Source organism: Anomaloglossus baeobatrachus, chromosome 11, assembly GCF_048569485.1.
Source record: "Anomaloglossus baeobatrachus isolate aAnoBae1 chromosome 11, aAnoBae1.hap1, whole genome shotgun sequence".
Classification (NCBI taxonomy): Eukaryota; Metazoa; Chordata; class Amphibia; order Anura; family Aromobatidae; genus Anomaloglossus; species Anomaloglossus baeobatrachus.
In genome coordinates this window covers 37,473,664-37,498,217 of record NC_134363.1, presented here as the reverse complement: position 1 = coordinate 37,498,217, position 24,554 = coordinate 37,473,664, and the positions used below count along the sequence as shown (strand labels likewise).

Sequence of the window (24,554 nt, the reverse complement as noted above, 5' to 3'; positions counted from 1 at the left end):
AAACTATTACCAATAGACAAAAAAGAGATGTCTTTTGTTAGCCATAAAAAAATATATAAGTCATTGGTTATTTATCTTCCAAACACAAAAATGGTTGCTACTCCACAAAAAAGGATCATTTTTGGACCAAAGCTATGGCTTTTTCAGCATGCACAGCATGGGAATAAACTATTACCAATAGAAAAAAAAGAGATACTTTTTTATGGCTAACAGAAGACAACAGCTTTTTTTCCTTCCAAACACTAAAACTGTTGCTTCTTCCCAAAAAAAGGATAGTTTTTGGATCAAAGCTTATTATAAAGCTATATCTTTTTCGAAATACATAGTATGTGGACAAACTATTACCAATGGACATAAAAAAAAGATAAATATTTTTTATGGCTAACAGAAAACAAGTCATTAGTTATTTACCTTCCAAACACAAAAACGGTTGCTACTCCAGAAAAAAGGATAATTTTTGGACCAAAACTTGTTACAAACCTATGGTTTCTTTTGGATACCCAGTATGTGGATAAACTATTGCTAATCAACAAAAAGATATAAATATTTCTTTTATGGCTAACAGAAGACAAGTAATTGTTTTTTTTTTATCTTCCAAACACTAAAACTGATGTAACTTCACAAAAAAAAGATAATTTTTGGACCAAAGCTTGTTATAAAGCTATGGCTTTTTCTGTATGCACAACATGTGAATAAACTATTACCAATATATAAAAAAAGAGAAAAATACTTTTTATAAGGATAATGTTTGGATCAAAGGTTGTTATAAAGCTATGACTTTTTCTGGATACACAGTATGTGGATAAACTATTTCCAATAGATGAAAATAATAGGTATTTTATTTATGGCTAACAAAAGAGAAGTCATTGGTTATTTATCTTCCAAACACAAAAATGGTTGCTACTCCACAAAAAAAGGATAATTTTTGGACCAAAGCTTGTTACAAAGCTATGGCTTTTTCTATATGCATAACATGGGAATAAACTATTACCAATAGACAAAGAAAAGACAAAACTACTTTTAATAAGGATACTTTTTGGATCAAAGCTTATTAAAAAACTAAGACTTTTTCTGGATACACAGTATGTGGATAAACTATTACCAATAGACAAAAAAAAAGAGATATTTATACTTTTTTTAACTTCTAAACACTAAAACAATTGCTACTCAACAATGTATGACACATGGCTTTTCTGGGCAATTTTAGGCTTTGGAGTGATTTTTGATTTGCTTTTAAAAAATTAGCCAGAAATTGAGTTTTCTAGTAAAATTTTTCAAAGTTGGTGAATTTGAATTTGAAAAGTATTCAATCTGGCCATATCTCAGTTACCTGAAACTACAAAACAGGTTAATTAATAAAAGCCATTACCTGGAGTCAAATTCACATATACAGAGGCAGTAGCGACGCGGAGAGTCACCAGGTTCCTCGCCAAACACGCGTACTGTCCTTCATCCTCAAGTGCAGCATTACTTATACTATATTTGCTTGTCTTTTCCTCTAATACCGAGCCATTGAGTTTCCACTGATATTCAAGAGTTGGGAAAGAATCAGCAGAACATGTCAATGTGATGGAGGAACCGGGCCTCACAAATGCTGCGCCTTCTATTTGTATTTTATCTGGGCCATCTGCAAAATAAAAAAGAAAAGTAGGTACGTTGGATAAAATTACAGATTCCTAGAACAATTGCACCCACAAATCTCAATGATCTGGTGCAAAACTGAATTCTGGTGTGACGCCAAACTTCTTTCGACAATGCTGAGACTTTTGTGGTATGTTGTGCATAATGGTAGAGTATACAGGTTACGCGGATGCAACAACGCAGGGAAGGCTGAAACAGCGGTAACTTAACAACAGGTATTTATTCTGCACAAACAGAGGGATATGGCATTAAGTATTGTACAAATCAATGGCACAGGTGACGGCATGCAAACAAAGTATTTTACAAGGAGAAATTAAACAATACAGATATACAGAGTATGAATACAAAGTTATTTACACTTTATTAATTCACTACTAAATAACAGTCAATATAATCTTAGCCCTTATTACCTCCATCAAGGGGAGCATCAGTATTATTGTCCTTTCCGTCACTGTCATCAACTATCTAAAGTATCCTAGATTGCAAATAAGCCCTAACGGGAGTTGTATCTTAACCCACTAGCCTACAAGTCCAAATTAGCGGGGACCTTCCTTCCTTCCTTCCTTGGCACACTGGCCGTAGCACAGTCTCAGTTGCCACACAGTACCGTAGGCCAGGCCAAAAATCAATATCTCACAAAGATGGTCCTCCACTATGGCCGAATTATACTTGGGTCTGGTCAGGGATTTTCATCTGGAACAGGTCATCATTTTCCTCTAGAATGGGTCAAGATCATCAGTGCTTGACTGTTGGTGCTTGGTCTTCTTCTGGGATGGGTTTATGGTCTTTTGTGCTTATCATTCGGCACTTGCTCTTCCTCTGGAACAGGTCACAGTCTTCGGTTCCTGACTGTTCGCACTTGGTCTCCCTCTGGAACGGATCACAGTCACCGATGCTTGACTGTTAGTGCTTGGTTTTCTTCTCATCTGGATCACGGTCTTCATTGCTTGACCATCCATGTTTGGTCTTGCTCTGGGATGGGTCATGGTCTTTGGTGCTTGACTATTGGTGCTTGATCTTCCTCTGGGTTGTGTCATGATCTTCAGTGCCTGACTGTTGGTGCTTGGTCTTCTTCTGGAACACGTCACAATCATCGGTACTTGACTCTTAGTGACTGATCTTCCTCTGGGATGGGTCAAGGTCTTCAGTGCTTGACTGTTAGTGCTTGGTTTTCCTCCGGGCTGGGTCACGGTCTTCGTTGCTTGACCGTTGATCCTTGGTCTTCCTTTTGAATAGGTTATGGTCTTCGGTGCTTGACTGTCGGTGCTTGGTCTTTCTATGGGATGGGTCATGGTCTTCAGTGTTTGACTGTTGGTGCTTGGTCTTCCTATGGCATGGGTCATAGTCTTCAGGGCTTGACCATCAGTGCTTGGTCTTCCTTTTGGTATGGGTTACGCTCTCTGGTGCTTGACAATTGGCAATAGATCTTCCTCTCTGCTCAGTTCACAGATGGTCAGCTGTAAGCCTGCTCTACTGCTCAAACAATAGCTCTCTTCCAAGTCTAGATGCTAACTCATCCCCTTCTCTGCTGTCCCAGGCTTTTACATTTTGTAACTGTGCCACAATTATCACCTGAACTGGTGTCCTAATACACCATTTTGTGTAGATTTTATTTTGACATGACACCCACAATTTTTTAGGTGGGCCAAAATGACCTGAAATATCTTTTGATAAATTGTTGAAATTGACAGGTGCAAAAACGAATTAAACTTTGGATAGTTAACAAAGCAGATTTAGCAGATAAAGCATTTTCTGCGCATCTGTGCATGATGAAATTAGCTATGTTACTTCTTCTTGTACAACTCTATTAAATCTCTGGTCTTTATTTAGAAGACTGTTATAACAAAAGAAAGTCTACATAGGCACTGGCAAATTTAGACAATTTATGATTCACTTTACCAAATCTATTCTCTATAACTGTTTTCAACTGTCACATCATATGGTATAACACATCCAACAGGAGGTATAACATGGGCTGTATAAAAGCATGAGAAAGGGAATGCAGCAGCCAATTTGCAGTGAATCTATATAGTGCAGCTATATCACAGCTCCCAGTTTAGATCTAGAGATGGGTAGAGAAAGTCATAAAATAAAGAAGACACTGTCTTGATGGTAAGAGACAGAACAGACGTGAAGAATAGAGTTGAGCGCGGTTCGTGGTTCGTGGTTCTCCAGTTCTAGGTTCGAGTGATTTTTGGGCTGTTCGAGATCGAACTAGAACTCGAGCTTTTTGCTAAAAGCTCGATAGTTCTAGATATGTTCGAGAACGGTTCTAGCAGCAAAAAGCAGGGCTTTTTACAGCTACAGTGTGCAGGAGCCATCGCTGGCAGCCTGCCACAAGCTGGTAACCAAGATAAACATCGGGTATCCAAGCAAAGCGCTTTGGTTAGTAACCCGATGTTTATCTTAGTTACGTGCAGGAAGCCCACACTTTCCCGCTCAGCTCAAGCTCACTCCGCCCCCTCCTGCCTGCGGCATGTACACATACATACACACACACACACACACACATCCCCCCCCCCCCCCGCTCGGCTTACCTGCGGTGATGAAGTCCCGCCATCCCGACCTCAGCGCTGTCACTGTCCTCCATGGCCGCCGCTTGTCACATCACCTCTCGCTTCCGACCCGAGACTGACTAGCGGTGACGTCACGGACCTCTCGCGATACTTGCTGTGAAGGCGCCGGTCATTGACCTCAGTGACAGGGGCTGTCAGTGTGCTGGAGATCAGCGCAGGTAATGTACCTCGCTGACAGCAGCACTTGTCATCCCCTGCAGTGACCTGGGCTGACCCATTGATGTTAGCTCAGGTCACTGCACTGCTCTCCCAGCCAATGGGGAACATCCTGCTCTTCATTGACTGGGACAGTGTGGATCGTCATGGCAACCCCTTGGATTACAGCAGACCTGGATTTGTTTTTCAATCTAATAAATTGGTTAAAGAGGGAATGTTTTGGGGAGTGTTTTTTCAAATAAAAATGTGTTTGTCGTCTATTTTTTTTTATTACTGACTGGGTTGGTGATGTCGGGTATCTGATAGACGCCTGACCTCACCAACCCCAGGGCTTGATGCCAGGTGACATTACACATCTGGTATTAACCCCATATATTACCCCGTTTGCCACCGCACCAGGGCGCGGGATGAGCTGGGGCGAAGCACCAGGATTGGCGCATCTAATGGATGCGCCACTTCTGGGGCGGCTGCGGCCTGCTATTTTTAGGCTGGGGAGATTCCAATAACCATGGACCTCCCTAGTCTGAGAATATCAGGCCCCAGCTGTCTGCTTTACCTTGGCTGGTGATCCAATTTTGGGGGACCCCTACGTGTTTTTTTTTTTAATTATTTATTTAATTTAAAATAACAGCGTGGGGTGCCCTCAGTTTTGGATTACCAGCCAAGGTGAGGTTGCCAGCTGTGGTCTGCAGGCTGCAGCCGTTTGCTTTACCCTAGCTGGCTACAAAACTAGGGGGAACCCTACGTCATTTTTTTTTTCATTTTTTTGGCTAAATACAAAGCTAAGCACCCCTTAGTGCCACATGAAAGGTACCAAAGGGTGTTCCACTTTTTCTCCATTTTTTTCTCCACTTTTTCTCCACTTTTTCTCCACTTTTTCTCCATTTTTTTCTCCACTTATTCTCCACTTTTTCTCCTCTTCTTCTCCACTTTTTCTCCACTTTTTCTCCACTTTTTCTCCACTTTTTCTCCTCTTATGCTCCACTTTTTCTCCACTTTTTCTCCACTTTTTTCTCCACTTTTTCTCCTCTTATGCTCCACTTTTTCTCCACTTTTTCTCCTCTTATGCTCCACTTTTTCTCCACTTTTTCTCCTCTTATGCTCCACTTTTTCTCCACTTTTTCTCCTCTTAATCTCCACTTTTTCTCCACTTTTTCTCCACTTTTTCTCCACTTTTTCTCCTCTTATGCTCCACTTTTTCTCCTCTTATGCTCCACTTTTTCTCCACTTTTTTCTCCACTTTTTCTCCTCTTATGCTCCACTTTTTCTCCACTTTTTTCTCCACTTTTTCTCCTCTTATGCTCCACTTTTTCTCCACTTTTTCTCCACTTTTTCTCCACTTTTTCTCCTCTTATGCTCCACTTTTTCTCCACTTTTTTCTCCACTTTTTCTCCTCTTATGCTCCACTTTTTCTCCACTTTTTTCTCCACTTTTTCTCCTCTTATGCTCCACTTTTTCTCCACTTTTTCTCCACTTTTTCTCCACTTTTTCTCCACTTTTTCTCCACTTTTTCTCCTCTTATGCTCCACCTTTTCTCCACTTTTTCTCCTCTTATGCTCCACTTTTTCTCCACTTTTTCTCCACTTTTTTCTCCACTATTTTCTCCACTTTTTCTCCACTTTTTCTCCTCTTATGCTCCACTTTTTCTCCACTTTTTCTCCACTTTTTCTCCAGTTTTTCTCCACTTTTTTCTCCACTTTTTCTCCTCTTATGCTCCACTTTTTCTCCTCTTATGCTCCACTTTTTCTCTACTTTTTCTCCTCTTAATCTCCACTTTTTCTCCTCTTATGCTCCACTTTTTCTCCACTTTTTCTCCACTTTTTCTCCACTTTTTCTCCTCTTATGCTCCACTTTTTCTCCACTTTTTTCTCCACTTTTTCTCCACTTTTTCTCCTCTTATGCTCCACTTTTTCTCCTCTTATGCTCCACTTTTTCTCCACTTTTTCTCCTCTTAATCTCCACTTTTTCTCCTCTTATGCTCCACTTTTTCTCCACTTTTTCTCCACTTTTTCTCCACTTTTTTCTCCACTTTTTCTCCTCTTATGCTCCACTTTTTCTCCACTTTTTCTCCACTTTTTCTCCACTTTTTTCTCCACTTTTTTCTCCACTTTTTTCTCCACTTTTTCTCCACTTTTTCTCCTCTTATGCTCCACTTTTTCTCCACTTTTTCTCCACTTTTTCTCCACTTTTTCTCCACTTTTTTCTCCACTTTTTCTCCTCTTATGCTCCACTTTTTCTCCACTTTTTCTCCACTTTTTCTCCACTTTTTTCTCCACTTTTTTTCTCCACTTTTTCTCCACTTTTTCTCCTCTTATGCTCCACTTTTTCTCCACTTTTTCTCCACTTTTTCTCCACTTTTTCTCCACTTTTTTCTCCACTTTTTTCTCCACTTTTTGTCCACTTTTTCTCCTCTTATGCTCCACTTTTTCTCCACTTTTTCTCCACTTTTTCTCCACTTTTTCTCCACTTTTTCTCCACTTTTTCTCCACTTTTTCTCCACTTTTTCTCCGTTCTTTTTCTCCGTTCTTTTTCTATGGTCGGTCTACCCATTAGCTCTGCCATGCATACTGTAGCTCTACACCTACTGCACATGTTACTTTATGATTGACATCTCTTTCGTACCAGAGCTGTCTAAGCCTACTCTGACCCCATATTTGTCATTACTATATTGTCCTTGTACTGTATTATGACATTTGTATCATGTGTTTCATTTCTTGCTGTGTTGCAATTTTTTTGCTGCATCCCAATTGTACCTCTACATTGTTCGAGTTTATGTTATTGTTCTCTCACTCTTATGTGATACTGATTATTGTCATTTTTCATGATTACATGCAGATAAGTCCAATCTGACGAAGGCTCAGGCCGAAACGTCATTTGTAACTTGTTTTGGACAAAAACATATATGCTTATGAAAAAAAAATTTTCTTAATACGGACCAATAAAGAGTGATTTTGCATTACTATCCATTGTGACTTACTGACTTAGTCTGGGAGATATAGAGTGCCGAGGTTACTCACTAATTTTATCTATTATTACCTCTGAGCACCTATATACCAGTGAGCAGAGCTTCCTCTACAGTAGTTCTCCTGATTAGGCATGCCCTTACCTCATGAGCAGGGCATTGCAGCTTTGGTAGCAACCATTACGACATGGACTCTGCTGCTGTGGACCCGGGGAGAGTGAGTGCAGATTCATTGCACCCACACTCCTCACATGAAGGGTCCGCACTCCTAGAAAATGGGGGATACGTTCCCTGAGTGTCTCCCCCCCATATTCTAGACGGTCCAGAGTCGTCGTGGGACCCCTTTATTTTTTTTCTTACAATAAATTGGTGAAAGAGGAAATGTTTTGGGGACTGTTTTTTCAAATAAATTTCTTTTGTCGATTTTTTGTTTTTGTTAGTACTGACAGTTTATGATGTTGGGTATCTAATAGACGCCATGACATCACAAACTGCTGGGCTTGATCTCAGGTGACTTTACAGCTAGTATCAACCCAATTTATTACCCCGTTTGCCACTGCACCAGGGCACGGGATGAGCTGGGGTGAAGCGCCAGGATTGGCGCATCTAGTGGATGCGCCACGTCTGGGGTGCCTGCGGCCTGCTATTTTTAGGCTGTGAAGGCCCAATAACTATGGACCTTCCCACCCTGAGAATACCAGACCACAGCTGTCCGCTTTACCTTGGCTGGTGATCCAATTTGGGGGGGACCCTACTTTTATTGTGTAATTATTAATATTTATAAAATAATTATAAAAAAGAGCCTGAGGGGACCTCCACATTGGATCCCCAACCACGGTAAAGCTGCCAGCTGTGGTTTTCAGGCTACAGCCGTCTGCTTTACCCTAGCTGGCTATCAAAAATGGGGGGACCCAACGTAATTTTTTTTTTTAACTATTTTTTAAATAGAAAAAATTAATGGGCTTCCCTGTATTTTGATTGCCAACCAAGGTAACGGCAGGCAAATGGGGGTGGCAACCCATAGCTGTCTGCTTTATCTGCGCTGAGAATCAAAAATACCGCGGAGCGCTACGTCATTTTTTTAAAGATTTATTTTTACAGCACTGTGATGTCCAGCAATCAAAATACAGGGAAGCCCATTTTATTTTTAGTTATTTAAATAAATAATTAAAAAAAATATATATGGGCTCCCGCTGCATTTTTTGTATTGCTAGCTAAGGGTAATCCAAGCAGCTACTGGCTGCTAACCCCCACTGCTTGGTGTTACCTTCACTGGCAATGGAAAATCCAGGGAAGCATTTTTTATTTTTTTTGCCAAAAAACTACAAAAAAAGGACGTGAGCTTCGCCATATTTTTGTATGCTAGCCAGGTATAGCAGGCAGGTGCTGGAAGAGTTGGATACAGCGCCAGAAGATGGCGCTTCTATGAAAGTGCCATTTTCTGAGCCGGCTGCAGACTGCAATTCGCAGCAGTGGGGCCCAGAAAGCTCAGGCCAACCGGTGGTGCGGATTCCAATCCCCAGCTGCCTAGTTGCACCTGGCTGGACACAAAAATGGGGCAAAGCCTACGTCATTTGTTTTCTAATTATTTCATGAAATTCATGAAATAATATAAAAAGGGCTTCCCTTTATTTTTGGTTCCCAGCCGGGTACAAATAGGCAACTGGGGGTTGGGGGCAGCCGTACCTGCCTGCTGTACCTGGCTAGCATACAAAAATATGGCGAAGCCCACATAATTTTTTCAGGGGGCAAAAAACTTCTGCATACAGTCCTGGATGGAGTATGCTGAGCCTTGTAGTTCTGCAGCTGCTGTCTGTCTGTATGGAGAAGAGCAGACAGCAGCTGCAGAACTACAAGGCTCAGCATACTCCATCCAGGACTGTATGCAGAAGTTTTTTGCCCACCAAAAAAATGACGTGGGCTTCGCCATATTTTTGTATGCTAGCCAGGTACAGCAGGCAGCCACGGGCTGCCTCCAACCCCCAGTTGCCTATTTGTACCCGGCTGGGAACCAAAAATATAGGGAAGCCCGTTTTTTTTTAATTATTTCACTTATTTCATGAAATAATTAAAAAACGAATGACGTGGGCTTCGCCCTATTTTTGTGTCCAGCCGGGTACAACTAGGCAGCTGGGGATTGGAATCCGCAGCACAGGTTAGCCCGAGGTTTGTGGGCGCCTCTGCTGCGGATTTCAGTCCGCAGCCGTCCCAGAAAATGGCGCTCTCATAGAAGCGCCATCATCTGGCGCTGTATCCAACTCTTCCAACAGCCCTGGAGCCGGGTGGCTTGTTGGGTAATCATGAGTTAATACTGGCTTTGTTTTACCAGCCAGTATTAAGCCAGAGATTCTTAATGTCAGGCACGTTTGACCCGGCCATTAAGAATCTCCAATAAAGGGTTAAAAAAAAGACACCACACAGAGAAAAAATACTTTAATAGAAATAAATACACAGACACATTAGAGACTCCATCTTTATTACCCCCTGTCAGCCCTCCACGACCCTGCTCTTCTGTCTGCTTTCTTTCTAGTGTAGTAGTAGTGACGATTGTAGTGAGGGGCATCACTTGGGGCTGGGGAACCTCCATCCTCACTACAATGCTCACTACAATCGTGCAGCCTTCACTCTGTGAGTGATCAGTGCTGGCTGCTAGCGGTAACGCTGACAGACGCGTTACCATAGCAACGGTGCTCTCGGAGCCGCGGTTAGCGGTGACGTCACCGCTAACTGCGTTGCTATGGCAACGGTGATCTCCGTTAATGACCGGCTGTGTCAGCCGGTCCCTAACGGAACGGGGAGTCGACCGTGTGCTAGAGCATGTCGCCGGTACACGGCGATACACATATGTGCACCGTGTACCGGAGAGATGCACTCGCAGGTCCTACATGACGTGTCATAGTCATGTGACCAGTCTGTAGCCAATGAGATAATAGCCACGTGACTGGTCACATGGCTATTTTGACGTCACGATAGGTCCTGCTTCTCTGCTGGCAGTGCAGGTCACCGGGAGGATTCAGCGATCATCGGATGGAATAGCGGCAGGAGACAGAGTGCAGAAGGGATCGCGAGGACCGGTAAGTGTTATGGCAATGTTTATTAACTGTTTGTGTACATTTATCATGCATTTTTATGTGTTTGTGATTGCCTCCCATTATAGCCTATACGTTCGAGTTCGGTTCGTCGAACGTTCGACGAACCGAACTCGAACGGGACCCCCGTTCGGCGAACCGACCTCGAGCCGAACCGCGACCGGTTCGCTCATCTCTAGTGAAGAATATTAGTTTGTAAGGAACAGGATGATGGATAAAGCTTCATTTACGCACAGCCATATAGGCTGAGGGCACTTTGACAGCACTAAGACTGGTGGGGATTAGCGTTGAGCGCGGTTCGAGGTTCGAGGTTCTCCAGTTCGCGGTTCGAGTGGTTTTGGGGGCTGTTCTAGATCGAACTAGAACTCGAGCTTTTTGCTAAAAGCTCGATAGTTCGAGTTATGTTCGAAAACAGTTCTAGCAGCAAAAGCAGGGCTTTTTACAGCTACAGTGTGCAGGGAGCCATCGCTGGCAGCCTGCGGTAAGCTGGTAACCAAGATAAACATCGGGTATCCAAGCAAAGCGCTTTGGTTAGTAACCCGATATTTACCCTGGTTACGCGTGCAGGGAGCCGACACTTCCCCGCTCAGCTCGCTCCGCTCCCTCCTGCATGCAGCATGTACACACACACACACACACTTACACTCACCTGTCCCCAGCCATGCAGTCCCCGGCACTGGCGTCCCCCGCACACATAGCCCCGCTAGGCTCCGCCCACCTCGCACCCGCACACATTACCACACTAGGCTCCGCCCACCTCGCACCCGCACACATTACCTCGCTAGGCTCCGCCCACCTCGCACCTGCACACATTACACCGCTAGGCTCCGCCCACCTCGCACCCGCACACATTACCTCGCTAGGCTCTGCCCACCTCGCACCGCACACATAGCCCTGCTAAGCTCCGCCCACCTCGCACCCGCACACATTACCTCACTAGGCTCCGCCCACCTTGCACCACACATGTCACCGCTTGGCTCCGCCCACCTCGCACCCGCACACATTTCCCCGCTAGGCTCTGCCCACCTCGCACCGCACACATAGCCCTGCTAGGCTACGCCCACCTCGCACCGCACACATAGCCCCGCTAGGCTCCGTCCACCTCACACCCACACACATTACCTCGCTAGGCTCCGCCCACCTCGCACCCGCACACATTACTTTGCTAGGCTCTGCCCACCTCGCACCTGCGCACATTACCTCGCTAGGCTCCGCCCACCTCGCACCCGCACACATTACCTCACTAAGCCCCGCCCACCTCGCACCGCACACATGGCCCCGCTCGGTTTACCTGCGGTGATGAAGTCCTGCCCTCCCGACCTCAGCGCAGACACTGTCCTCCATGGCTGCCGCTTCACATCTGTCACTGAGGCCCGAGACTGTCACTAGCGGTGACGTCACGGGCCGCTCGCGATACTTGACTGTGAAGCTGATTGAAGTCAGTGTGCAGTATCAGCAGTGCAGGAGATCAGCGCAGGTAATGTACCTCGCTGACAGCAGCACTTGTCATGCCCTGCAGTGACCTGGGCTGACCTTCTGATGTTAGCTCAGATCACTGCATTGCTCTCCCAGCCAATGGGGAACATTCTGTTCTTCATTGACTGGGCAAGTGACTATGGTATAGATCGTCATGGTAACCACTTGGATTACAGCAGACCTGGATTTGTTTTTCTTTCTAATAAATTGGTTAAAGAGGGAATGTGTTGGGCAGTGTTTTTTAAAAAAAAAAAATGTGTTTGTCGTCTATTTTTTTTTATTACTGACTGGGTTGGTGATGTCGGGTATCTGATAGACGCCTGACCTCACCAACCCCAGGGCTTGATGCCAGGTGACATTACACATCTGGTATTAACCCCATATATTACCCTGTTTGCTACCGCACCAGGGCACGGGATGAGTTGGGGCGAAGCACCAGGATTGGCGCATCTAATGGATGCGCCACTTCTGGGGCGGCTGCGGCCTGCTATTTTTAAGCTGGGGAGTGTCCAATAGCAGTGGACCTCCCTAGTCTGAGAATATCAGACCCCAGCTGTCTGCTTTACCTTGGCTGGTGATCCAATTTTGGGGGGACCCCTACGTGTTTTTTTTTTATTATTTATTTAATTTAAAAGAACAGTGTGGGGTGCCCTAAGTTTTGGATTGCCAGCTAAGGTGAAGCTGGCAGCTGTGGTCTGCAGGCTGCAGCCGTCTGCTTTACCCTAGCTGGCTACAAAAAAAGGGGGAATCCCACGTCATTTTTTTTTAAATTTATTTATTTATTTTGGTAAATACAAGGCTAAGCACCCCTTAGTGCCACATGAAAGGCACCAAAGGGTGCAAAATTACAAAATGCAGGAGAGTGGGACACTATGTGTCTTTCTGCCATTATAATGACAGAAAAGACTGAAATGAAGTGTACAAGCACAAGAAAATCACCAGAGCACTCTACGCTGTGAAAGGCAGTAGAAAATGGTGCTGGAGTGAACATGTGACCGCCTCATGTAGGATGAAGCTATGGATCCTGGGTAAATTTATGTATTTTCCCTCCTTCAGTTTTTTGGCAGTACGCCAAAAAAACGGAAGGCACACGGATGACAAACAGATGACATACAGACCGTATACGTGTCACGCTCCCGATGCCTCGGCACCGCTCCTTACCCACTGATCCGGTCGTACCTACACGGCACCGTTCCTTACCCACTGATCCGGTCGCACCTGCACGGCACCGCTCCGTACCCACTGATCCGGTCCTCGTGTCCACCGGTCACGGCTGCCGCTCCCGCTCGTGCTCTCCTGTGTCCTGTTCTCAGTTTCATGTGTCTGACTTATTCTTCTGTATAGGGTTGGGCCGCACCCACTCACCTGGTCTTATGGGCCCAGCACTGCTGCAGAAGAATATGACATGAGGCTGTGCTGGGTATATAAGACTGGCCTTGCCATGTGGGCGGGGCCTGATCAACGTGTCTTGTAAGCCTTGTCTTGAAAGCTAGGTGCTCAGGTCCCCCTTGTGCCGTGTCCTGTGATTAATACTGTTGCCTGACATTCGTACCCGGCACCTGTGCCGGATTCCTGCACTGTCTCCAGGAACTCTGAAGCCCCAGTGACTGTTCTACCCGTCCCCTGTGGGACGCAGTCCCTGCCACGCTAGTGCTCTAGCTAACGTGCACCCAGGCGTCCGGTGGGGTGCACGGCCCAGTGGATCCACCACCCGGACCTAACAATACGGAACGGAAAACGGATGCCACACGGATGCACCCGTGAAAAAAAAGGACCGTGTGAATGTAGCCTTATTCTAATCTGCCGTTTATAAACAGCAGGCAGATATAAGTGAATAGCGCCCCCCAGCTTCAGAAATCTCCAGGGTTTCAGGGGGTAGTTGAGACCCTGGAGATCATGATTCAGGTCGGTTTGTCCGGTCCCCGCTCACGTGATCACCGGTATACACCGTATACCGGTGATCACGTAACAGTAAATGACAGCGCCGGTAAAAAATTATTTATCTCCCATCTGGCATGAACAAACATGTCAGATGGGAGATAAATCTCCTCCCCGGTCCCCAGGTGTCGCCAAAGTTCCCCCCCTGACACCCTCCTGGAAAATCCAAGATGGCCGCACGCACAGCAGCGCGCCGGCCGCATTCACCCTACTCCTCTGATTTCTGTCGCATGTGCCATGACACATGCAACAGAGAACTCCTCCCCAGGCCTTGCCAGGTCACCCCCTATAACGCCACCAGTGTTCCCCGGTGTCCCACGTACCTGTGCAGCGTTGATCTCCCGCGGCCCCCTCCTTCACAATAGATGCTGCCGCATGCACAGAGCGGCTGTCAGCTCAAGTTCCTGTGTTCAGACACAGTGAGTGGTCGTAACCATGCATCTGTAAGCTACTGCAATGCCTGCTTATGAGGTAAGGAACATAGCTGATCAGGAGAGCTATACTACATTTCCAAATGGAGGGATTTGCTTTTATAGTTGCCCTGCTGAACGACTACCAAGCATGAGAGTCCGTTATACGCCACAAGAAAACATGTCTAAATAGCGAGCTCTGTTGTTTAGTATTCATTCAGCTGGATAACTGGACTTAAAGGGGTATTCTATCTCCAAGGTCCTATCCCCAATATATAGTAGGTGGAATAGCAATAATATCAGCAAATACCAATATTTGGAAATGTAGAATAGTTCTCCTGATTAGGCATGCCCTTACCTCATGAGCAGGGCATTGCAGCTTTGGTAGCAACAGTTACGACATGGACTCTGCTGCTGTGGACCCGGGGAGAGTGGGTGCAGATTCATTGCACCCACACCCCTCACATGGAGGGTCTGCACTCCTAGAAAATGGGGGATACGTTCCCTGAGCATGTCCCCCCATATTCTAGACGGTCCAGAGTCGTCGTGGGACCCCCTTATTTTTTTTCTTACAATAAATTGGTGAAAGAGGGAATGTTTTGGAGATTGTTTTTTCAAATACATTTTTTTTCGTCTATTTGTTTTGTTAGTACTGACAGTTTGTGATGTCGGGTATCTGATAGACGCCATTGACATCACAAACTGCTGGGCTTGATGTCAGGTGACTTTACAGCTAGTATCAACCCAATTTATTACCCCGTTTGCCACTGCACCAGGGCACGGGATGAGCTGGGGTGCCTGTGGCCTTCTATTTTTAGGCTGTGAAGGGCCAATAACTATGGACCTTCCCACCCTGAGAATACCAGACCACAGCTGTCCGCTTTACCTTGGCTGGTGATCCAATTTGGGGGGGACCCTACTTTTTTTTTGTAATTATTATTAGTTATAAAATAATTATAAAAAAGAGCTGGGGTGACCTCCACATTGGATCCCCAACCACGGTAAAGCTGCCAGCTGTGGTTTTCAGGCTACAGCCTTCTGCTTTAACCTAGCTGGTTATCAAAAATGGGGAGACCCCACGTCATTTTTTTTTAAACTATTTTTTTAAATAAAAAAAATTAATGGGCTTCCCTGTATTTTGATTGCCAGCCAAGGTAACGCCAGGCAGATGGGGGTGGCAACCCGTAGCTGTCTGCTTTATCTGCGCTGAGAATCAAAAATATCGCGGAGAGCTACATCATTTTTTTAATGATTAATTTTTACAGCACTGTCATGTCAGGCAATCAAAATACAGGGAAGCCCTTTTTTTTTTGTTATTTAAATAAATAATTAAAAAAAATATATATGGGCTCCCGCTGCATTTTTTTGTATTGCTAGCTGAGGGTAATCCGAGCAGCTACTGGCTGCTAACCCCCACTGCTTGGTGTTATCTTCACTGGCAATGGAAAATCCAGGGAAGCATTTTTTTTGCCAAAAAACTAAAAAAAAAATGACGTGGGATTCTCCATATTTTTGTATGCTGGCCAGGTACAGCAGGCAGGTACGGGCTGCCCGTAACCCCCAGCTGCCTATTTGTACCCGGCTGGGAACTAAAAATATAGGAAAGCCCTTTTTTTAATTATTTCATGAATTTCATGAAATAATTAAAAAAAAACACGACGTGGGCTTCGCTCCATTTTTGTGTCCAGCCGGGTACAACTAGGCAGCTGGGGATTGGATCCGCAGCACAGGTTAGCCCGAGGTTTCTGGGCCCCTCTGCTGCGAATTTCAGTCCACAGCCGTCCCAGAAAATGGCGCTCTCATAGAAGCGCCATCATCTGGCGCTGTATCCAACTCTTCCAACAGCCCTGGAGCCGGGTGGCTTGTTGGGTAATCATGAGTTAATACTAGCTATGTTTTACTAGCTAGTATTAAGCCAGAGATTCTTAATATCAGGCACGTTTGACCCGGCCATTAAGAATCTCCAATAAAGGGTTAAAAAAAACACCACACAGAGAAAAAATACTTTAATAGAAATAAATACACAGACACACTTAGAGACTCCATCTTTATTACCCCCTGTCACCTCTCCACGATCCTGCTCTTCTGTCTTCTTTCTCCTTCAACACATGCAGCTCTGTCTGCTCCATCAGACAGCACAGCTGCATGGGAGAAAGGACGCTGTGCTCCGTGCAGAAATCACTCTGTGAGAGTGACCACAGGCTCCCGACTCTAAGCGGTGGCACGGATTGCCATAGCAACGGTGCTCCGATCACGTGATTCTGGTGCCGCTGCGTGCTGGTAGCGGGACGTCCCCGTCACCGCTATCAAGCGCGTTGCTATGGCAATGGTGATCTCCGTTATTGACTGGCTGTGTCACCGGTCAGGAGCCGGCTTCTGCGGACGCTGGTAACTACGGTAAACATCGGGTAACCAAGAAGCCCTTTCCTTGGTTACCCGATGTTTACCTTCGTTACCAGCGTCCGCCGCTGTCACGTTGTCAGTGCCGGCTCCTGCTGCCTGCACACATAGCCAGACTACACATCGGTTAAAATTAACCCGATGTGTACTGTGGCTAGGAGTGCAGGAGCCAGCGCTAAGCGGTGTGCGCTGGTAACCAAGGTAAATATTGGGTTGGTTACCCGATATTTACCTTAGTTACCAAGCGCAGCATCACTTCCACGCGTCGCTGCTGGCTGGGGGCTGGTCACTGGTTGCTGGTGAGATCTGCCTGACAGCTCACCAGCAACCCGTGTAGTGACGCTCCAGCGATCCCTGCCAGGTCAGGTTGCTGGTGGGATCGCTGGAGCGTAACAGAGAGATGCAATCACAGGTCCTAGCATGTCGGCGTCATAGTCATGTGACCAGTCTGTAGCCAATGAGATAATAGACACGTGACTGGTCACATGGCTATTTTGACGTCACGATAGGTCCTGCATCACTGCTGGCAGTGCTGGTTACCGGGAAGATTCAGCGATCATCGGATGGAATAGCGGCAGGAGACAGAGTGCAGGATGGATCACAGGGACAGGTAAGTGTTATGGCAATGTTTATTAACTGTATGTGTACATTTATAATGTGTGTTTATGTGTTTGTGATGGGGTTCGAGCGGTTCGCCGAACCGGTTTGCCGAACTGAACTCGAACCAGACCTCGGTTCTGCGAACCGAACTCGAGCCGAACCACGGCCGGTTCACTCATCTCTATTAGGGATGCTACAAAGTCTATAATGATCATACCTATACAAATATTCTGGTTACTCACAGGCTACAGTCACTGTATATGGATCACTGGTGCTGGTACTGACGAGGTTCTGAGCTTCACACCAATATTCTCCAGAGTCTTCTCTTCTAACACTGTAGAACATGAGAGTCTTGTTGTCTCCAGATAGCTTGGTCTTGGAGGAGATGTTAATATCCCTCTTGGTCCAGCTTATGTTTGCATCATTTGAGGTGTCACATATTAAGATGAATGGATCATTTTCCTTGGGTTGGGTGATGGATGCTGTGATTTTAGGTTTAGCCACTGTTTCTGTAAATTTACGAAATTCTATAAGTGTCTTTTTTGTTTCTACTTAGATCAAGAGTAGAATTTAATTACTTAAAAGCAACAATATCTAAGAATGCTATAATACAGTACTTAAATCTTGTTGCAGAGATATTAGCAATCATAGGGTTTGGTACTTCAACAGTTAATTTTCTTAAATCCAAGGTGGGTATTACAAGAAATGTTTCACTGTGGGGTGTGTACTTCTTCCTCTCTCTGATGCTGACCAATCATAAACAAACAGTAGCACTCTGGGGAAAAAAGAACACACCTCCGCACTATAGATTTTAACAGGCTGATTGTGAGACATGTACTGACAAACAGTCTGCTCTCCTCACTGCAGGGTGATGACAAGTTATGAAAAAAATTACCAATAAATGAGCCATAAAGGTGGACACGGTATCAGTATGAGTACAACTGAATCCGTGTCTGCACTACTCAAGGATAAATCAAAAATAAAGAGAAAAACGAGTAAATGTGCAAAATACAATTTTTTTTTATTAAAGATCACACACAATATGACACAATATCACAAGATAAAATCTACCAAGAGATAAAGCGGGAGTACAAGATGTATGGTAGGCAGATAAATAATAGCTGGTAAAAAGTTCCCATTCACCTCTCATCAATCCACAGAACCTTGGTGGATGGAACATAAGACCAATCTCAAGGTTGAAGGTTGAGATAAAGGATATAGAGGGGAGGGGAAAGCTAGATAATACTTCTGGAAGTCTACCAAAGTATCTAATAAAGTGCATGTGCACACAGCTGGACAGGGTCCCCAGTATAGCCATACTTGGACTAAAAATGTCAGAAAAATTACCTAAAGTGCAGGTGCAATCGCAGGGGAACCCGGGCCCAGTCAGAACATCAGTACAAAATACCCATAGGAAGATGCAGGATCACCACCAACGCACGTTTCGCGGAGGTACTGTTGCTTTCTCAAGGAGAAAGACCTTGAGAACAGCCTCATTGTGAGACATGTACTGACAAACAGTCTGCTCTCCTCACTGCAGGGTGATGACAAGTGCTGGTGCACAAAAGACCTGAGTGTGAGTAATAGCTTTCAGCTCTGATCTCATAGTGCTCCTACCATAGCTGAGAACAGGCTCATTGTGAGACATGTACTGACAAACAGTCTGCTCTCCTCCCAGCAGGGTGATGACAAGTGCTAGTGCACAGCAGACCTGAGTAATAGCTTACAGCTCTGATGTCAAAGTGTTGCCACATTTGACAAAGATAAGCAGGAATCCACAAACAAAGGGGAGAAGAACACGCTTACATTATAGATTAGAACAGACTATGTATGTGACATGATAGTTTGCTTTTTGTACTGCAAAGTGGATACATGTGCCAGAGCACAGCAGACCTGAGCATGATTAACAGCTGTCGGATTTCATCCTCAGCAGAGGAGATCTACTGGAAGTGTTAATGAGAAGCAACTTCTGCTGCACTGGCCCTCAACTCTCCTCTCTGGTTGGTGGAGATGTATGGTCAAATCTGTCAGTTAATCACACCCAGGTCTGCTATGCTCCAGCACATGGCATAATACTGCAGTGAAGAGTGCAAACTGATTGTCAATGCTATTTTCAAATGCTGTGTTCCTCGTTCCCCAGTGTGTTTCCACCTGCCTATAATTGGTCAGAATTAGAAAACGGTAAAAGTTCATTCCCGCTGGACGATCTCTCTGGAAATGTCCACTTGGACTTAGAGAAAATGAACTGTTTAGTTTATCACCATGTCACACAGTCCGACAGTCCAACACTAAGTTCACCTGAGGTCACAGCTGGCGGCTCACACAAAGAGTACCGTGAGAACCACCAGAAGTGATCTGAGGGGAACTCAGTGTCATGCTGTGGGACTGCAGTGCCACTGTGACACACAATCAGACAGTCCGGCACTGAGTTCACCTGAGCTGACTTCTGGCAGCTCACATGCTGCGTTTAGGGTGTCCCAGTGGCCACGGTGAGCAGTCATGTGTTCTAATGTCACAGCTTACCATGCCCTACAGAAGAAGCACAGCCAGGATCGTCATGGGACATCATGGGGATTACATCAGACCGGCATAGGCATTTTTGGGGTTAATAAATTGGTGAAAGAGGGTGTGTTGTTTTTTTTTATCATAATAATAATAATAATAAATAATAATAGAGGATTTTTTACTTACTGGGTTGGTAATGGTGGGGTCTCATAGACACCTCTCTATTACCAACCTAGGGCTTGATGGCAGCTGTGATTTTTGACAAATCTCTGCTGACATCAGCCCCATATATTACCCTGATGCCACCGCACCAGGGCAATGGATCTAATGGATGCACCAATTGTGGGGTGACTGCGGGCTGCTATTTTTAGGCTAGGGAGGGCCCAATAATCATGGACTTTCCCAGCCTGACAATGCTAGTCCCCAGTTGACTCCTTTACCTGCACTGGTTATCACAAATAGGCGGGGGACCCCACATCATTTTTCTTTTTTTTCACTGCATCTGCCAATCACAGCAATGCCAGTAGCAAAGATGGTTACGGCATTACTGTTATTGGCAGACAATCCCCTCATGTTTAGTGGCTAAAAATCAGGCAGCAAATATGTGGGAAGGAACGCAAAACTCACGAAGTGAATACCAAAATACTCGACAAGCAATAAATATCACGAATACCTCAATATTCGGGGGAGTAATGGAAAGTGCTGAATGTATTCTCTCTGGTTTAAAAGTTACCCTGTAGTCTGTTTACTTCCTCCCTTTTCTGTTTTTTCCCCTTTGCACTTTTAGTGGCTCCTTTGTGTGTGGTTGTCGTGTGCGCGAGTTGTCATTGTTACCACTTTTAGTCTTTATTTGTCGATGGAGTTGTTGACTTCTGTTCTTGCCCCTTCCCCCGGGGTAGTGGGTTGTGGAGGGGGGTCTACCATAAGGGACAAGGACAGGAGATAGGACCAGGTTGGGGGCCTGGACCTTCCTACCTTCAAGGCTACCTCCGGGTGTGAGGGTGAGCGCAGGGTCCTCAGCCTTAAGGACAGCATAGGTTACCCTGTGTTCCCCAGTCATCCATAACAACATCTTATCAGAAAAATCTGCCTATTTCACCTCTTACACTGCTCTTTCAGTCTCAAAATTCTCAATTTCTGGGTTAAATGTGTCTTCATTGAACACAAATATTTACATTGATCTTTCTTCACACATAAGTGCAAAAACCAAACGTTTTGCACTGTCCATGGTTTAGGTGCGTATGTGTTGTGATCCAGTGACCGAGGAGGATTAGAAAATGAGCAATAACTTGGAAACCCAGAAAATAACCAGAGTGGCTGGAACCTTAACGAACTGCAGACCTAATCCTGACACACAACTAGAAGTAGCCGTGGGATGAGCCTACGATGACCTAGTCGTCTCGACACAGCCAGAGAACTAAATACTCTAACAGAGAGAAATGTAGAAAAGCTAATCTGCCTCAGAGTAGTCCCCAAGGTATAGATAGCCCCCCACATGTAAAGACTACGGTGATATAGGAAAACACAATACGTAGCTAGAGAACAGAGTCAGCAAAGATGAGACCCAAAACTATCTGCATAGGAAAGAGAACTGAGTGCAGCCGTAAAAACCCTAATAACTACCAGCATGCCTGATATGGAAAAATACTGAGCCTGAACAGGCTCTCTCCCACTATATCAGTATTCTGGTGTTACTGGGATCCAAGAAAAACATTGCTATAGAGAGGGGACTGAATATTTTACCAAGGATGACAAAACACAATAAATAACAGAACATGGAGCAAGGTACACAGATACTCCCAGCAGGGAGTAATCCAATTCCACCAGGAACTCCACACAGGCAAAATCACAAGAAAGTGAAAAACCATAAGCAAAGGTACAAGACCAACTTATCTGAGTGGAGTTCTGGTAGACACAGAGAACATTTCCTGTGTTCTAAGGACTTTCAGGAAGTCCTTAGAACACAGGAAATACAATTGAGCACCAGCAAGGGACAAAAGGAAGCTACATAGTTATATAGGCCCAAACCAAATGGCCTGATTGCAAATCCTACTCAGCTGTCCAGTTCCCACTCAGCAAGTCAGCTGCATTAACAGCACTGACCACAAGGGGGAGCCCCAAACTGGAATCTAATTCAAATGTATTCACAACATGTATGTGTGTGTGTCTGTGTGCTGTTAGTGTCCTATCCGTGAAAGATCTGGATAACACAGCATGAACTTGTATACTTACCTGTCTCCAGTACTGCTTGCTTCCAGGTCTGAGGTCAGTGCAGTGAATATTCATGAGCATAATGAGCTGACCCAGAAGCAACAGCAGTGCTGGAGACAGGTAAGTATAAAAATTGTATCTTTTAAGGTACAGGTGTTTTCTCCTGTATGTGTCAAACGGATTACACTATTGTGTGGTCCGTGTGACACTTGTGCCGCTGGTAAAAAACTGTCATGCCACCGAGTGGAGCACATGGACACACGTTTGCTCCACACACACGGGCAATGTGAAAACACTGAAGTGTGCACAAACCCATTGAATTTAATTAGTCTACATGTGTCCGTTTCTCCAGTACATGTGAAAACGGACATCACACAAAACGGAAGCAGGGACGTGTGAAGGAAGCTTTACTGAGATAGGAGATGGCAGGTACTACTGATAAGATTCTATAGTAGAAGGGAGGCGCTAAAGGAGCACAACACCTCCTTCTTCCTCTTTCCTCCTTTTTGGAAAAAAATCTTATAAAAACCATTTGCCATCTTCTATTTCCATGAGCCCATCCTTATACATGAGGCGCAGTGTGAACTTGTAACCTACGGAGAATAAAATGTGTATACTCACCATAGACGGTCAGATTCACAAATACGTCCTTTGCTGGTCCCATCGTCATTATCTGTGCAGTATAATTCCCCCCATCTGTGACACGGAGATCTCTGATGTGTAATGATCCATTATTGAAAACTGAGATCCAATCATTGTACAGAGGTCCACGAACTAATGAGGGATTATTAACAGGAACATATAACAGAATCTGATGCTGAGAATTCTTATTTGGTCCTTTATACCAGATAACGGCCTCAAGTTTCTCAGTAATCCCAGTAATGCTCAGGGTGACGGATCCATTAATAACTGGATACTGAGGGATCGGCTGGATCCTGATCTGTCCACTGGTCACATCCATCGTGAGGACGAGGAGAACTAAAAGAGAAAAGCTTATCAGTTTCTTTCTATCGTTTATATCAACCCCAAAAAAACCCACTTGAACTTAGGCACCTGAGAGCTGTCCCTGATGTGCACTAGTGAGTGGCTGACAACTCTGTACAATGTGTGTCGTATGCATTGAGTCGGAAAATTTACTATACAAGTTAACCCCCCTTCCCCTAAAGTTGAATAAAATATTTTTTGGCATCTGTCAGGTCACATCGTAAGTTCTGGGTATACGTCAGGAGCATATAAATCATATTTGTATATGTTTCAAACAGTAGGGTGAAAGGTCTTTGAAGGCTAAATCCATTGACACTTTCATATCTTCTATCTGTTTCTGCATTCCCAGGAAATCAGTGTTATAACTCATAAATGAGGCATTGAATGCTCTGGGTGTGACTGAACACTTCCCAGGTCTATGCCTCCTCGCCTTGCTCCAGCCTCTTTAACTTAATTGATGGCTCACAGTCTGCGTGGCCTCAGACACCAATTAACAACTGGCAACATTTTGGACAATCGCAATAGCAATACATGCTGGAATATTAAACGAAGGATTCTTGTAGTACCTTTGTAGGTGTTTGAAGGCAAAATCCATTGACACCTTTATTTCTTCTATCTGTTGCTGCATTCCCAATAAATCAGTGTTATAACTCATAAATGAGGCATTGAGTGCTTTGGATGTGACTGAGCACTTCCCAGGTCTTTGCCTCCCCGCTTTGCACCAGCCTCTTTAACTTAATTGATGGCTCATTGCTTGTGTGGCCTCAGACACCAATTAACAGCTAGCAACATTTTGGACAATCGCAACAGCAATACATGCTGGAATATGAAAGGAGGGATTCTTGTAGTACCTCTGTAGGTCTTTGAAGGCTACAAATCCTTGACATCTTTATTGACATTGACATCTTTATTTCTTCTATCTGTTGCTGCATTCCCAAGAAATCAATCTTATAGCTCATAAATAAGGCACTGAGTGCTCTGGGTGTGACTGAGCACTTCCCAAGCCTCTGCCCCACCCCCACGCCAGCATCTTTAACTTAATTGATGGCTCACAGTCTGATATTGGAGGAGTAAGCATTATTTTGGTATAAAAAAGTAATATTGTAACTGGCTACTCTCTATTTCCCAGTCTCATATCGACACACCCAAAATGACTGGCTGACAATTACACTGGATGAACACAAAATACCATGTACGATGTCCAGTAGACCTGAAACTTACCTATTTTTAGAAAAGATATGTAGCTAGTGACAGAACAGTCACTTGCTAATTATCATTATATGAAGAATGTAATATTGTGTGTTTTTTGTGTATGTGTGTATATATAATTCTTACCTGGTATCAGAACACTCCTCATTGCAGGTAACAGATTGTTGGGTGCCTCTCTTTTAGTTCTGTTATAGAATAAGGAAGTTGCAAGGGAAAAATAAATCTTAACGCCCTCTATTGAATGTGCGATTAAGGTTCAATGAGGAACCGTCAAAAGTTTTAACCACTTGAATATCTGCCAAATTGGTATCTATAGTGATGGTAGTCTGAATTCTTGGCATTAGCACAAGAATGGCTGTGCCTGCCCTCTTCCCTTGAGTGAATTGAGCTGTAGTAC

At 44.7% G+C, this 24,554-nt stretch overlaps 1 protein-coding gene across 1 annotated transcript; it reads right to left on the bottom strand.

Annotated features, from left to right (window-relative positions):
* Window positions 1-1,352: 1,352 nt before the first annotated feature.
* Window positions 1,353-23,318, bottom strand: LOC142255786 (cell adhesion molecule CEACAM1-like). Its single transcript, XM_075327232.1, has 4 exons — window positions 23,225-23,318; window positions 22,586-22,942; window positions 17,491-17,757; window positions 1,353-1,627 (listed from the first exon to the last, which is right to left on the bottom strand). The coding sequence occupies exons 1-4, from the start codon at window positions 23,316-23,318 to the stop codon at window positions 1,353-1,355; spliced, it is 993 nt and encodes a 330-aa protein (XP_075183347.1).
* Between the last annotated feature and the right edge of the window lie 1,236 nt (window positions 23,319-24,554).